This window comes from Ambystoma mexicanum, chromosome 14 (genome assembly GCF_040938575.1).
Source record: "Ambystoma mexicanum isolate Mex_15411 chromosome 14, UKY_AmexF1_1, whole genome shotgun sequence".
Lineage (NCBI taxonomy): Eukaryota > Metazoa > Chordata > Amphibia > Caudata > Ambystomatidae > Ambystoma > Ambystoma mexicanum.
The window spans coordinates 415,516,518-415,533,084 of record NC_090940.1 but is presented as its reverse complement, the minus strand read 5'-3'; the positions used below and the strand labels follow the sequence as shown (position 1 = coordinate 415,533,084).

The 16,567-nt window shown below is 50.0% G+C and overlaps 1 protein-coding gene across 4 annotated transcripts in view; it reads right to left on the bottom strand.

The window, feature by feature from the left end:
* The window catches only part of FERMT2 (FERM domain containing kindlin 2), a 931,620-nt gene that overhangs the window by 668,163 nt on the left and 246,890 nt on the right, over positions 1-16,567 (bottom strand). For 2 of the 4 annotated variants that reach the window (XM_069637578.1, XM_069637579.1), the window contains exons 5-6: positions 12,685-12,717; positions 12,085-12,310 (exon numbers count right to left, since the gene is read on the bottom strand). In XM_069637578.1, the coding sequence (XP_069493679.1) occupies positions 12,085-12,310; positions 12,685-12,717 (259 nt within the window). The remainder of the gene's footprint in view (positions 1-12,084; positions 12,311-12,684; positions 12,718-16,567) is intronic. The other 2 variants (XM_069637580.1, XM_069637581.1) reach the window with 1 other exon arrangement.

The following is a 16,567-nucleotide window of genomic DNA, read 5'->3' as shown; positions in this document are numbered from 1 at the left end:
TCGGGCCTGGCAATCTCTTGCAGGGCTTTTCTGTGGAACGCGCTCACAGTTCACTCCAAAAGAGACCCCCGTCTGTCTCCCACCCAAGGCCAGTGATAGCTAGGATCTTGAACTTATTCTACAGATGATCCTGAAGCACTCTCGAGAAGGGGGCGACATCCAGAGATTTGCTCAAGAATTGCGATATACCCAAACTACACGCCCACCATCCAGAAAGCTAGGAACTCCCTTGTGCCGATTTAAGTGAGACTTTGTCACCTCAAATACATGCTGATGTACCCTGCCAGGCTAAAGAACCTCCATAACAATCAATCATACTTTCTCGAAAGTCCCGCTGCGGCCACCATGTGGATGGAACACAACAACCTGGCCAATGACAATGACGCTGACTCTTGATCCGACGCTTAGCCCCAGCAGTGCCCATCAACGCCTTTTAGTGTGGCAGAGATTGCGTGGATACACCGACACCTCCTGTATTCGGGTGCAACATAACTTGTATGCCTATCATACTACCCGCTACAATCACCACTACAGCCCCCTTGACAGTATTTCTTGTTCAGTGGGAGCAGGAGACCCCAACTACCCACGGCTGTCCGTATCTGCTCACCTAGAGTTGACACTGAGAACCGGCCTGTTGCTGTTCCCCCTTACCTGGTACTCAATGGCAGACACCAGTCTTAGTACAGGCATGCCTGAGCAATATATCAATGCTGGGCAATGTTACAAAGTTTTGTGGGTAATGTTATGGTTGTTTTGTTTACTCCGTGCATTTTGGCTCTTAAGGTGCTGTTGTAACATGGGTGGGAAGATGCGGACTGGGTCCCCATTGTTTGCATATTCTCATATGGTCAACCAACTCATCAGTGATCACACACTGCTGGCGTTCTGCAATGCATACAGGACATTCTGCAATGTGATCAATGGAAGTGTTGCTGAAGTCACTGTCTACCGGTCACGCGCACCTCTGGTGTCCTGCAGGAGTGCCAGGTCCGGATGGTGCTGCCGATTGGGCCCCTGTCGTACCGAACCCCTTTTCACCCCGTTGTATGTCCAAAACCACACCTTCCCCCACCCGTCTCCTGGAGTAAATACCTCCAAGGGGGCAGTGAGTTTGCGAGTGGTTTGGAGTGTGTTCGGGACTTGCGTTCTGGTGTCCGGGCATGTGGTGGAACCTAAAGGGCGAACAAACGGTAAGTGTACTGTGGAAAAGTAGTATAGTGTTGCCCCCATCCCTTCTCCTTCCCCTAATCCCCTTAAGCTGCGAGGCTGGTTGGAGCGTGTGGATGCGGCTCACCTGTGGTTCTTTGTCTGCATTCGTGGCTCCGGGAAGATGGGTTGAAGCTGGTAACAGACTGTCCCCGTTGTGCTGTCTTTGTTAATTGTCTTATGTTCTTTCTCTCTCTATCCAGGTGTGGGAGCGCGGGCATTCAACTGGTGGAGGAGCCTTGCAGGAGACTTGCTCATTCCAGGATACAGGTAAGTTTGAGTTCTTAAGTAGGAGGGGGGTGGGGGGGGTTCTGACAGGTGAAGGACGGACGATGGACACTAACCCTGTTGCTTACTTTCGAACAGGGCGGACACCAAGAGTCGAGGGAGCCTGGAACAGGATGCTGAAGGGCGAAGACTGATGAAGGGCCAAAGTCCTGAAGGTCGCTGGAGGATGCCGAAGCACCGAAGGATGCTGAAGGACTGGAGGAGTCCCAACTGGATGCAAAAGGATGCTCTTGATCAAGGAGCTCAACGCGGGAAGATGCTTGAGCGGTAAGCGAAACACTACTCTTGTTAGGAGCAGAAACAACGCTAAGCACAGGGTGCGGTTCGGGTGTGGCTTTACAGTCCTGCGCCACACCCTGCCAGCGTTACATGGGTAAGGGCGTTGGCTTTATGCACGTGCCAGGTGAATTACTGCACGTGCCAGGCTTGCATGTGCCCCGTGCTTCTTAGCTGGTGATGGGCGGTGCCCTAGCCTTCCATTCTTGCCTGCGGGCTGCAACCGGACCCCGCTCACCCACACGCTCGTGCCAGCCAGCCACCATCCGTGTCCACCTTTTCACTATTTTTATTTTTTAATTTTTTTATTTTGCATTTTTAAAGAGCTTACACAGCCCAGAGGCATCGAGGCGCTGTTACAGGAATATGTCTTAGTTGCATATTTATAACGCGCTCAATACCCAGAGGTTTCCAAGTGCAGATGCGGGGATCGAACCTGTGTTGCTTCATGTCGTCTTGTTTTCAAGACGAGCACATTGCCACTGAGCTATCCTCCTGGGATGATAAGGTGTATGATAGGGGGTTCCCTCCCCCCGTTAGCCCGCCACCCCTGGGCCTGTAACTGGATCATTACACTACCCATGGCCCCAATTAGAATAATAATAACCTGAAATGTGCGCGGTTTGGGATCCTACCTGAAACTTAAGAAAATGTCCATTGCACTAATCCAAGCGACCCACCTACTAGCAGAGAAACAAGAGGCGATTTTGAACCGTTGGGGAGGGACAGGATATGGGGCTACATACTCAATGCGCTAGGGGTTCTCACAAGGATAGATGGCTTACTACCACTCCAATTATTAGACGTTGATGGGACAGGGAAGGATGCTAGGTAATTTTGCGAGGCTACCTTGAACACAGGGAAATTTGTATAGTGAACTCACTTTCCAAATCACAATGTCCCAACTCATGTGCATATGATAAGTAGTAGGGCGGCAGCCAAACACGAGGGCTTCTTCCATTGGGATGGTGATTTTAACTGTGTGAGGGACCCTGTGCTTGACAGACCCAAACCCACCCCCCACCGCCCCCGCACACCTGCCACTGTTGCTTTAACTGCAGCACTAAATTTCCTGGATTTGGTAGATGGCTGGAGAGACTTGCACCCACACACCAGGGGTTATTCCTTTTATTCATCCCCCCACAACTTACACACTAGAATAGATTCTTTTTTTGCTGGTTTGGGACAGATGGATGAACTATGTAATGCAGAATATCTGGGATGCTCTATATCAGACCACTTCCCTCTGGTGATAAAGTGGAACGCTATGAGCCCCATGTCCCCCAACCTGACTTGGACGAATGTGGACGGGAGCCCTGACTGACTTTGAAAACACTTCAGGCATCCTTGACTGATTTCCTATAACATAATAGGAAGCGTGGAAAAGTGGAGCACTGTCTGGGAGGCCATGAACGTGGTGACAAGAGGAGAGGCGATAGCTAGTGCTGGCGGTATACGCCAGAAACTATAGGAAGGCCTTGAAGCTATGGAAAATGGCATTCAGACACAGGAGGGCCGACAAACAGGCCTGCGGTCAGACGAGAAGAAATGAGCAGAGACCCGGACCTGTTGCCTTGAGGCTTTGGAACGGTTCTCCAAGTTTGTCACACATACAGCTCCATCAAATGCAGAAGGGGACAAACCCGGAAGATTATTAGCGTGGCTCTGTAGAATGGAACACCCCAGGCTCTTGACTACATTGCTTCAGGATGAATGTGGGACCCTCTGGAGATCCCAATGTGAAATAAACTACTTCACCACATTTTACACCCGGTTATACAGACAGGACAGACTGGTGCCCCAGAGCAAGGTATCCAAGGCACTCACAAATCTCATTCCCGAGGCTCACACAAGCGCAGCAAGCCTGTTTGGACCAGCATCTCTCTCTGGAAGAAGTTACTGATGCAATAACTTCGCTCTCCCCCGGTAAGAACCCTGGGAGCGAAAGACTGACCCCCCCCCCCCTCCCTCGACCCCGGAATTCTACAAGCCTACAGTTGCACCTTGGCCCCTTTATTACTTAAAGTTTTCAAGGAGGCCTATGATATAGGCATACTACCTGCCAGCATGAGGGAGACCATGGTTGTTCCTATTCCCAAAAACCTGGCAAGCCCATGGATAAATGCAATTCTTAACACCCCGTGGCCATGTTAAATTATGACATTAAAATACTCATGACAGTGTGTCTTTGTTATCGCGTCCCTGATTCATATTGACCAAACTGGGTTCATACTAGGTTGTAGCACTACCCTGAACCTACACAGGCTACAACACATTGACCAAACCGACTCGTGATGAGGACTATGCGGTAGAATCCCTGGACGAAATCAAGGCTTTCGACTAGGTCTATTGAGAATGGTTGCTCGCCTCACTACAGAGATTTGGCATGGGGGGGCCTTTATTCACTGGGCGATGCTGCTGTACACCTCTCCAACTGCCAGGGTGATGTCCGACATCTCTGGATTTTGGGACATATGTCGTGGGACTCTCCAGGGGTAACCATTATCGCCCATGCTATATATACTAGCCCTGGAACCTTTTGCAGCCTATCCACGCCAGGAATACTTGGATGCAGGCATCCTGATTGGGGGTACCCAACATTTAATATCACTATATGCCGATGACGTCTTACTTTATATGTGAGCCGCAACACAACCTACCCATGGTACTGCACAGTCGCTGAATTGTCAGGGATGGCCTTTAATAGGCAGCAATCCTACCTCTTCCCCTTGCCTGGTCTCTGCAGAGTTAGTGTAACTTTGCTACCGGATTTGAGTCTCCTGTGGTGTGCTCCTTTAAATACCTGGGTATCCACATCCCACACACGCCAGAGGATATACACACACACACTTAACATCTTCAATGTCTTAAAAAGCCTCATGGTGTCCATGTCCTTTTGGTCCTGATTACCACTGTCACTTATGGGTAGAATTGCTATTGTTAAGAGGATTGTTCTCCCTAGATTCCTGTACTGTTTCACGAATGTCTACTACTGTATAGGGGCTGCATTCTTTCGTCTCCTTGTTAAGCAAATTAGAGACTTGCTCTGGGACTCGAACCGTCAGACTTTCCCTCCAGGTGCTATGCCTGCCATAAAGTGAGGAGGGAGCACAACTACCCCAGATTTAACTTTATTACCTGGCTGCCCAATTAAATTCTGTCTCAAAATGGCTGACAACCCACATCTGAGTCAATGCTGCTTCAACAGTTGGTCTTACCTGCTCGCCTTAAAGAAACCATGTGGCTTCCGCCTGGTTGTATGAACACCTTCCCACTACTTGTGGTCCTTGGTTGTAATATCTGGTCCCGTGCATTGAAACTATTCCACGTGTGCCACCCCTACCCTTCCAATGCCCCTATAGTGGCAGATGTATGTAAAACCAGGGAAGACCTGGCAGCTATCCGGCATTGGGAGGTCTGGGGCATCGGCACATGGGGCGACATTTGAGGGTGGGATAGAGAGACCTTGATATACCCGACAAATGGGGCTACCTAAAGGTCAATTCTTGGTATACATGAAAATTAAGGGAGCTGCGAAGGGCAGATGGCAGGGGTGGCTGGCCGAACCTTAGGAGACAAATCTGTTGGCCTTACTATACATGCTCGAAAATGGCTGGAAATCTGTAACCAGACTATACAATTGCTTACTAAGTGGCTCAAAAAGCCCAAAGCATAGCATGGGAGGCTGATATAGGTACCAACGATTACAGACCACAAGCGGGAACCTGTACTCTTTTTTGCCCTTAAAATGTCTCCAGAACGCAATATTTAGGCTGTTCCAAATGAATGTAAAATTGCAGGTATATGACCCCCCCCAGCACAGTGGCTAAGTTTAATAAGAACAGGTGCTCTTCCAGCCCATGGTGTCACCTCAATGGCGCAGAGCTAATCCACATGTTCGAGCTGTTCCAAGGTACAGGTTTTATGGCCAGAATAGAACAAGCCTGCAGGTCAGCTGGTCTCGTTAGATATAACTGGAGCCCGCTGGAGTGCTTACTTGGGGCATATCCTAGGAAGAGAGAAAGAGCAGGCACATTACCAGGTTCATGGACCTGGCCAGTATCCTCGCCAAACGCTGCATTGCCATGTTCTGGAAACGAACGGGGGCCCACAATACAAACAGTGGTCTACAGAACTTGAAACTTGGTCTGACGCGGAGACGAGGGCATGGGCTGGGTCATTACAAGGCCTGGAGGAATCCCAGATGGGGACCTATGAAACATAGAAGTCGCTTGTTTTTACTATGTTTCATCCCTCCAATGACACACCCCCATGAATTCCCCTACTTCATGTCATACCACTCTTTCCTGGAATTGTCTGAACTAACTCGGCCCCAACCTTCTGAGGCCCTACCTACACCACTTTCTCTGCCCCCTCGATTGTCCAACCGGATGTACACACTCCCACTCCCACGCCCCAGTAAAGTTGATTTGCTCAAAGCACCTTCAACGAGAGCCTAATTCATCAAGCACAGAAGAGTTTGGCTTGTTTGGTTTCATTAGTTTTTCCTTTTCTTTTTCTTCTTTCTTATTGATATGATGCATATTAACTGGTTGCATAAAAAGGTTTTCTTTACATGCAATCTACTGCGGTCATTTGTGATTGTGTACCATTGCTGTACTGTTACCTATACTAAATGCCAATAAACATTAAAAAATAAAATGGGGAGAGAACATGGCGACCATCCCCAACCACAAAGACTACTTCCTGGAATTTTGTTCTAAAGTTATGTGCTACAGGCTCCAGTGCCATTGCAAATATCAGGGACATAAGGCACCCCTGCCGAGGTCCGCTACCGCAATTGCCAGCTATGCGAAACCACCTTGCCAGTCTGAACTGTGGCCAGCGGTTCCTGTTACGCCAGTCGGATCCACCGCATTATACTTTGGCCCAAGCCATTCTCCTCGAGCACCCAGAAAAGCCACTCCCATCGATTCAATGGCTTTGGTTGTGTCTAAAGACCACTGCTAGTTCCGTTTCCTTCCCCTGCACGCTCTCTATGATGTACTGCAGTCGCCCAAGGTTCATTGTGGTATTCCTCCCCCACACAAAGCCACATTGGTCCCAATGAATCAAGTGGGAGACCACCCCGTGTGAGCCGATGGACGAGTACTTTACCCAGGATTCTGGTACCAATGTTCAATAATGAGATGAACTATGTTACACGCTATGTTGTGGTTCCCTCCGCGGTTTTAACACTAATGATCACCTCCCACTGGTAAGCACCCCTTTTGGACAGCATCCTCGTAGTCGGGCAGTCAACAGGTTCTGTAGAATTCAGCCGGTAGGCTATCACCCCACCTGGCATTTTCCCCATCCCCCAGGGACTATTGCCATCCTAATTTCCATTTCCGATAGGGGCTCGTCTAACTTTGCCACCATCTCTGCCTTGAGTCAGGGCAAGGAGGCTTGTTCCAACACGTTCCCCAGGCATTTGCAATCTACCGGTCGTCTACTCGCAAGCAGCTTTTTGTAGTATGCCTGGAATACCACATGAATGCCCTCCTGCTTCTTTTTAAGGAGCCATGCCAGGAAATTCCCTGCTTCATCTCCTCAGTGATGCTGTTGAGTTGTTAAGCAGCAAGATAAATCAGTATGACAGTGTAAGGGAGGGCTAACCAATTCCCACTTTATATATGACGTCACTGCTTCTTGGCATCAGAGAAGGAGGAGCAGAAAAACTAGTGCAAAGTACTCAGGGTTTGGACTCCGTCCTACCCAAGGATTGAGGGAAGGTTTTCTATCCAGGTTTTGTCAGGATGGCCATGGACTTGGCGGTTTGAGTGGAGGTTCTCTTCTTTGTCAACTCATCATCGGTTGACAAATGAAAAAGGTCTACTCCCCGAAGGCAGATTCAGGATCACTCCTGTCTCCTGTGGCCCAGCCTTCTGAGGCGCTGGGCCTCCGCTCCTGGTCATGGCGCAGAGGTGCCCGAGGTGTATAACTGTAAGGCTGCAATGGGTAGATGTATCTGAGGAAACTAGGGGCCTGTACCATACAATTTTCTGCCGCTTCCAGAGGGATTAGAACTGGGATCTTCTCGCAAAGCCCAGTTGGATCCAAGATGGCTACTGGCCCGGCAGGTTCCGCCTCATGCCTCCACTGCCATTTTGAAGCCTTCTGCCACGCCATGGGTGGGAGGGCGCGAAGGCCCTGAGCCATGAGGCGCCTCGGACACAGAAGGATACAGCAAGGGTATTGCACCTGAAGTGGACATGTTGACATCAGAGATCACTCTGGTAGGTGCTGAGCTACCGGCCAGCTGGCAGGTAATTGTAACACCCTGACTCATGACCTCGGAATGAACTCTGGCAGGCCGAACACCCTCAGCACCTGTGCCGGTAGCAGTGCTGGATCGAGCTGAGAACACTCTTGGAGGTGACACTCGATCCCTTACCCCTTGAGATTGAAGAAGTGTACAAACTAGATCATCCTTCTGAGGACAGCCCAGTAGGGCACCCGAGCTTGGGAGCCGGTAGCCTTGGAGGCCTCAGGCCTGCCAGAACCTGAACTCAAGGAACCCCTATCCGCGGAACCCTGGGGAAGGAGTCGCTGCACTGCTGAGCAGAGGGCCTACCTTGTCTTGAGAAGAGGTCCTGGAGACTAAGTCCGGAAGATAAGTTTGGAAGATCTCCCTCCACTGCGGCAGATTCTTCAATGCCCTGTGACCGAGAGCACAAGGCACCGAATGGAAGTTAAATTAGATTGAAAAAACGAAACTGGGAGCAAACTGAAAGTTAGAAAAAAGTCTGCACTGGCTACCAGGTCCGATGCAGTCTGTGCAGAAAAAGGGACTGAGGTGAGGCGCCGGAGGACGGGGCCTTGGCAGGGTGTTTCCATGCCCAAGGCTGTGCCCCCACGCACTATACTAAATTTAAAGGGGAAGGTCAATTCTTCGCTGCCAAAGGTTCTGGTACCATCCCCATGTTGGGTGACGCCCACAAAGATGGAGGAAAGGGGATGGGAGGTATGAGTATGTATGAGTGATTAAAAGTTACAGTCGTGATCAAAGTACTCTTAGTTCATAGATCCCTTTTCTCCATAATTCCCACCCACCACACCCATACTAAAGGTTTCCAGTATGGACCGTCTCGCACCCAATGCTACAAAGGGAGCTGAGGAGAGGTGCCAGCGGGCAGGGTCAGTGGGGAGTGGTTACGTCCACATCCGCACCTACGTGCATTGTAAATGTAAAGGGGAAAGGCACAGTTTTGTGGGGCAAAATTGTTGTGGAACCGCCCCTGTGCAGGGACAACCATGCAGTTGGGAGGAAAGGGGGATTGGCAGGGAGTATAGACTAGGAGTACTTCAGTCACGACTGAGTACATTTATATTTCTGAGCCCTGGCTGGGATCTCAGGTCCTCTTGGGTCTCTTACCCCCCCTTGTGGGGTCTTGGCTACAAATTCATCTCCCCAGGGTATATTTGATCTTTCGCATCTCTCGGTTAGCCCTGCGTGGCCCTCCAGCCTAACTGAGCAGTCACAGTGCAATGTTTTCACCCCATCAAGGATTACTGGGTCTCAGCCCGACATGGGCTATCCAGCCTCACTGGCCATGTGTGCGATACAATGTTCTCCCCCACGCCAGCGGTACTGGGTCTCCATCATGGGCTAGTCCGGTTTGATGGCCATATGCACAAATTAATGTCCTCACCCTTTCTTAGAGGGGTTCGGAGCTTTATCACCCTCCTCCCTTTCTCTATATTGACCGTACGCCTGTATTGTGGTGGAATTGTTTGTCAAAGAAAGCAGTGGCTGCAGAGCTACACATGCATAGTCATTGGCTTCCTTGCAGTAGACACTCGACTCAGCATCATTGCTCAGGAGTGCTGCATTTCCAGCGGCTCAGTTTCCCACTTCATGAAACCAGGGATCATGCGGGGCTCTGCCCTCCTGGTATCAGCAGTGATACGCAGGCTCTGGGATTCCTGTGCCCACCACATAACCTACATGGTCCTGCCTCCAGGATCGATCCGCCCAGCATTAAAGCATAGGCTTCCTAAATCAACAGGCTAGCTCAAGGCTCAATCTTCCCTTGCAGGTATGGTCTTTAGTCCTTTTACGCTCTTCTTAAAAACCAGAGCTAACAGAATATATTCTACGTCTCCTAAATAGAATTCAGGAGAATGGAGTCAGCAGCTAAGGGACAGAGAAAGGTAGCGAAGCATAGGAGAAGCCAAGGGAAAAAGTGTTGCAGCTTATTTGGAGAAGTAGAGAGTGACACTAGTGGCAAAACACATCTGAAGTCCACAAGTTGTGTGGGACAGATAGAAGGAAATGTGGTGGATTGTTGAGGAGGCTAGCCCAAAGACAAAACAAGGACTTGCGATGAAGACAAGCTGTAGACCCTATGTGTACATGCAACCAGACTGATGAGCAATGTCAAAGAGGGTTGGGTAGCTGCAAGATCCAGACCACGAGTCGGGGTGATTAGGAGCCTAGTAGAACTCTCCACTAACCTCACCTCTGGGAGAAGCTGTGGAACCTGCTGATCAGAAATGCATAAAAAGATGTGCCGAGAGCCCTCTGAGATGCTACCTATTCCTTGATGTAACGGACAGACCAACCATCTACGAGGATGTTGACCCTCAAAAAGGAGCTTTTACCAGAGTTAGGTAAGCTGGGGGAATAGACGCAGTGAGACTAGAGGACGGCCATTTTTGCATGGAACCAGAGATAACTATTGTTTGCCATTTTTTACTTTTACATTGCCCAAGAAATGTACATTAAAACTTGACACAGACAGGTCTGTGCTTCAGAGCTTGCATAAGAGGGAGTTATTGAAGACCACATGAAGGAGTTTGTGGTTTTGCATATTGTTCCACATTGAAGCGGTTAGGTAATCCTAGGAAAAGAATGCTGAACAACTTGGACATTGAACTGACCCAAGACTTGTTTCAAGACTTATTCATGCCAGGCTGGAAGTCACCACTCATTAAGACGCACTCTCCTTGGAAGGCGGGTGTAAAGGTTTGGATAGGTAAAAAGGAAACATACGCACATGAGTTGAAGCTTTGGTTGTTTCCTACAATTAAAATATATCTATATAGGACTGACCCTCCCCTACACCATTTCATTTAGTTACATAATAAAGTTGTAAAAACGATAATTGGCGGGCTGTGCTTTCACCAAACCTTGTAACAAAACGTGGTTATGACTTCTCAGTTGGAACACTTGTTTCATAAATGTAACCCGGATAAACCTGGTTATGATGGAGGAAGCGGTGGGGGTAGGGGGAGAAAGTGCAACCTCTACTCAATCATATCAAGCAACCTATCTGAATGAGTTTCCGCGACCTTTTTTTTATTCCTGTTCCGCTACCCTCTGGAAACGCCCTCCCTGCCAGGTCTTGCTCTGCAGCGCTCCGGCTTCATCATCAAGGTACAACACAATTTGGTGTGTCCCCTCAGCCTTCCTTATGGAAGTTGTTGGCAGCTTTGTTCCTGCCAGTCCCTGCAGAATTTATCTTCCGGGTCTTTGCCTGTTCTGTTGTGTCTTTGGAAACCTGGATTACACAGAATGTTCTCCCACCTACTGCAACTCCAGTGTTTAATCCAATTCAGTTCTCATGGGCAACCTTCTTTATGGCAAACCAACATTGGGAATACCACAATAAAAATGGGACGAAAAATCCAACAACGGAGTGTGGAAGCCCGAACCACCTAACGTTTTGGTCTCCCATCAACACCACTGGGGTCCAGCTTTATCTGGTAGAAGCTTTCATTTCAATTGTTTTCTCTTGCTCCAGGCCGTCACTCAAGGCTCCCGCCCCTGGAAGAATCATCCTTGAGCAAACACCCTGCGCTCAACCTGCCTAGTGCCAGGCTCTTCAAGCCCATTGTGACTTCAAGTTTTGCTATTTCAAGGTCCTGCATGGTAATCCTAGTGGGTCATCACTGCACATTTCTCAGTATCAGTCTGCCTTCAAGTCTGATCCCGACACTCACGTGGCAACCGTGCAATACAAGCAAACCAAAAGGGAAAAAAAAAAAAGTTTAGAAAGTGACTAGCTTGACTTAAACGCACAGTTATGCCAGTTATCTGTGTGTAGGGAAAGGTGGCAGGTACAAGGGTGGTGAGTAGTTTATACTAGTAATTGGCTTGTCCAAATGACTTTTCAACAAGTCATATTAAATCACCATTTTGATAACATGTATACAATAGACATTTTTCACCAACCATTGTGTGCTCGGTGTGCTTAATGACCTTCATTCAAGGGTGGAGGCTAGTACATGTGGCTAACTGCTTATAATTTGACATTTTACATTCAGCTTAATACATGCATATATATTTATATAAAATGCTTTACTTACCCTTGGTTGATCTTGGCTTTATCAAGAAGCGATTGTGGTTTGTACATTTTTGTTAAGATTTCAAGAGATGCAACAGGTTGGCTGACGGCAAGTACCCCTGGATTACCTTCAGACAGAGCACTATCACCAAACCAGGCGGAGGTTGGCGATAAGGGACTTCCATCACGCGAATCATATGTTGGTGTCATGGTCTTGCTATACAGTCCAGGGCTTGAATATATGCTTCCTGGCCATGACAAAAAAAATTACATTAGTGGGTTTTGTCCTTTCAGTTATAAGCTGCCCAGACATGTTTGACAGACATGTTAATGTAAGCTTTAACACTCCACAACACAACATTCTCTTATAGCTTCATCCCACTAAATCCTCTGCGAAGGCTACCATAATCCTTCAAAACACTAGTGTTTCTGAAGGTAAACAACTTCTTAGAAGCTTACAGAAAAGAAAGCCACGATACAAGCCTCCACAATTTCTTAAAGTTATCCCAGTTTCTACCTTTAAAGCAAAAAAGTATAGCACAGAAAAATAAAGTCATGAAACAGAGCAAAAGAAACAGCTGAAAGCAAAAGAGAAAGGCAAGAACCCTGTTAAGTAACTCACCTTTCAATGGGCCGATGTAAAGAACATCAGTGCCTACAGAGGAGAGAGGAAAGTAATGAAGTGACAAGGCAGAGAGAAGGAGCTAGGTGGAATGACAGGTCGAAAAGAAAATGAACAGTTACTCACCATAGTGACTAAAGTACTTAGTCCATAGTCGCCTTCCCTCCATAATGTATGGGCGTCCCTCGTGAGGGACGGAAGCCGGAACATTTCACCAGAAAAAAAATCTTCTTGCCCTTTAAATTTAGAGGCGCAGGGGCACGGCCCTGGGAGCATGCGCTCACCTTACTCCGCCCCCCGCACCAATCCTCAGTACCCATTGATGCGTCGACAATGATAGGCATTGCCTAATGGCACCAATAGTAGGGGGAGGATGGTGGGACGTCTGGAGGAAAGGGGACTATGGACTAAGAGTACTTTAGTCACTATGGTGATTAACTGTTACTTACTCTTACGTCCCCGTCCCCTTTCCTCTATACTGTATGTTCGATTACAACGGAATGCAGCCCCAGGGTTGAGATGAGCCCCTCCTTAAGAACACAGGTTTCTTAGAACCCAAATGCCATGTCGGACAGAGACGGCGTCCAAACAGTAAGGTTTACAGAAAGCCGAAGGGGTGGCCCAGGAAGCTGCCCTGCAGATGACCTGCCACGGCACATGCCGTTGGAACACAATGGCCGTGGCCTTGGATCTGACCGCAAGGGCATGTAAATTGACTGGCACTGGTTTGTGCTGTCCCTCATAGGCCTCCTTGATGGCCGCAATAATCCCCTTGCTATGGAGGCCTTGGATAACCGGGCCTTGTCCCCCCCATCCCCCAAAGTGACAAACAAGGTGTTTGCTACTTCCCCGTTGAGAAGGAAGGACACCTTGGGTAGGATAGCAGGGTGCATCCGCAGGACCACCTTGTCCCTGTGAAAAGTGGTGTAGGGTTCTGATGCCACCAGAGCCTGGATCTCGCCGACTCTGCAAGCCGAGGAGAGGCCCACGAGCAGAGCAGTCTTCATGGTGACCAACCCGATGTCCGAGGATGCTCTGGGCTCAAAAGGTTTGTGCGCCGAGGCGTCCAACACAACATTAAGGCCCCACACCGGGCGTGGCTTCTTTATAGGCGTGTAAAGCCTGTGGAGGCCTGCCAGATGTCACTTGACCATCTACTCTTATATTGGCTCCTAGTAGCCTGGATGATCTCTAGGTTAGCCTGAGATAGGCTAAAGTGTTTCAGCATGACCTGCTCAAGAGCCACGCTGCGAGGGCTAGCTTGTGATGAGCAGGGTGGAGTACCCTGCCCCGCTGCTGGGCCAGGAGTGGAGCTCAACCCAACTGTAGGTGAATGGGTGGTCCGTCCGAAAGGCTGAGGAGCACAGAGAACCACGGTCTGGCCGGCCACCAGAGAGCTATCAAAATTATGCTTAGGTGCCGGGATTAGTTTATCTTGCATATCACCCTGTGGACTAGGGGTATGGGCGGGAAGGCCTATGCCATCATGTCGCTCCATTGGACCTGGAATGCAACACCAAGGAAGCCGGAGCCCTGCCAGGCAGCAAACTGTTGGCATTTCCCGTCATCCTGGGAGGTAAAAAGATCCACCCAGGGATGCCCCCACCCAAGGAAGATCTCCTTTAGTACCAGGTCGTTCAATTGCCACTCGTAATTGTCCACCCCCAGTCTGCTGAGCCTGTCCGCTTCCAGGATGGATTCCCCCAGGAGGTGGCCAGCCATGAGGTAAATGTCATTCTTTATAGCCCATTCCCACATGCCGACTGCTAGGTTGCACAGCAGAGGGCATCTGGTGCCCCCCTGCTTGTTGACATAGTACATGCTAGTGGAGTGGTCTGTCTGGATAAGAACTGTCTTGCCCTCGATAAGAGGGAGAAAGGCCTTGAGAGCAAACCATGTGGCCTTCAAGTCTGTAGTAACTGTGACCTGAGGGGCCGGCTGCCGGAAGGGCTTGTCTTGCCTCAGGTTGAAGTCCGCAGACCCCCAGTGGAGGTCCGAGAGGAGAAAGGGCGGAATGTTGACTGACTCCACTTGGGATCCCTGCTCCTGATTCCATGAGGCTGCAAAGTGCAGCTGTAATTTCCGCCTCCTGAGTCTTGTGGGGGGCACGGGCAAAAGGACCGCTGCCCTAAGCCCCAGTAGGTGTTGGTGCTACCAGGCCAAGGTCACGGGCCTGGAGAGGAATTGAGTTGTAGCTCTCTTGATGGCCGCAAGACTCTCGCAGAGCTAGTGTCCCAGATGAGGCCCAAGAAGAACAGGATCTGCATGGGCTGTAGCTGAGACCTCTTCAGATGGATAGTGAACCCCAGGTCGTGGAGTGCTTTCATCAGTGCAGAGGCAGTATGCTGAACCGCTTCCGGAGAGGTAGCCCGGACGAGCCAGTCGTCCAGGTATGGGTAGACATGGTGGCCCTGAGGGGGGCTGTCACTGCATTCAACCTGGTAAATACCCTGGGAGCCAAGTCGAGGCCGAAGGGTAGCACCTTGCATTGGAAATGGAAGCCCATGATCCTGAAGTGCAGTAAGGAACGATACGGCTGTCAAGTCGGGATGTGTAAGTAAGCGTCCTTCAGATCCAGGGAGCACACCCAGTCTCCCCGTCCAGCATTTCCGCAATACGAGCTGGCGTAACCATCTTGAATTTTTGCAGAGGGGAGAGATCGAGGGTGGACAGGTCCAACACAACTCTCCGGCCAGCCCGGTTCTTCTGTATGGCGAAAATCCTGGAATAAAAGCCCAAACCTCGCTGGGAGGTTGGGACTCCTTGCACAGCCTGGCTCTCAACAAGCGACCAGATCTCCGCCAGCAGAGTTTCTTTGGGGGAGGAGAGGAAGATACCAGTAGGGGGTACCCTGTGGAGACTACAAAGGATCCAGGGGTCCAAAAGATTCTGGTGCCGAAATTGCATGTCAAAGGCAAGCCTGCCCTCTCCCCCCTCTTCCCCCCCCCCTCGATACACGTGGACCTGAAGGGGCGTGTCATGCCTTTTTCCCCCCTCAGAGGCTGTTGCGCAGGAAGGGGATTGGAAAAACCCCTTGCCCCCTGTCCCTTTTGCGATTTCCTCTGATGCTGACTCAGTGAATGGTCTGGTTGTCTGGACGTCCGTTCTTGGAAGCCTCAGAAACCGCCAAACAGCCACCCCTTGTCGGAGCGTTGCTGCGACTGGGCAAGGGCCCTTGTAAGAATAGATAAAGACTCTGCGTGTTGCGAGCTGTTCTTTTTATTCAATCCCTCATCCATAGTGGAGTGGATGAGGTCACTGCTTTCGAAGGGAAGGTCCAATATGCGCTCCTGGACACCGGGATTAAACTTAGTAGCCCGGAGCCAGGCCGTTGTCCTCATGTATGTTGCAATGTAGGTGGCCCAGGCAGAGGTATTTATGTGAGCCATGGTGGACTCCATAATGTCCTGCCCTACTAGCCTGGATTCTCCTAGTCCCGCCTTGAAGCGCGCTTGGCTCTGTACCGGAAGTTCTGGGAGGAAGTTCGCAATTTCCCGCCAGAGCCCTTGGTTAGTGGCTGCCAACATGGCATTTTGCATTGGCCTGCCGCAGGTGCAAGGAGGCGTGGAGTACAGCTGCTTTCCGTACGCCTCCAAAATAATCTCCTCCTTGCCTAGCAGCGTCGAGGACGAGGTGGCTGAGGACGACTGAGGCTTGGAATCGAGTGATGCTGCCATCACAGAATTATGTGGTTGAGAATGCGCTGAAAGCAAGAGTGTTCCTCTCCATCTGCCTGTACTTGGCACTGAGGCGCCGATTGACAGGCTGGGCCGAATGTGACTTGAGCCACCCCTTCCTGACCAGGGCAATTACGTCTATCTGCATCGGGATCCCCGTTTTGGGGTGAGGACTTCTGCTAAGACCACCCCCCTACTAGGCTGAG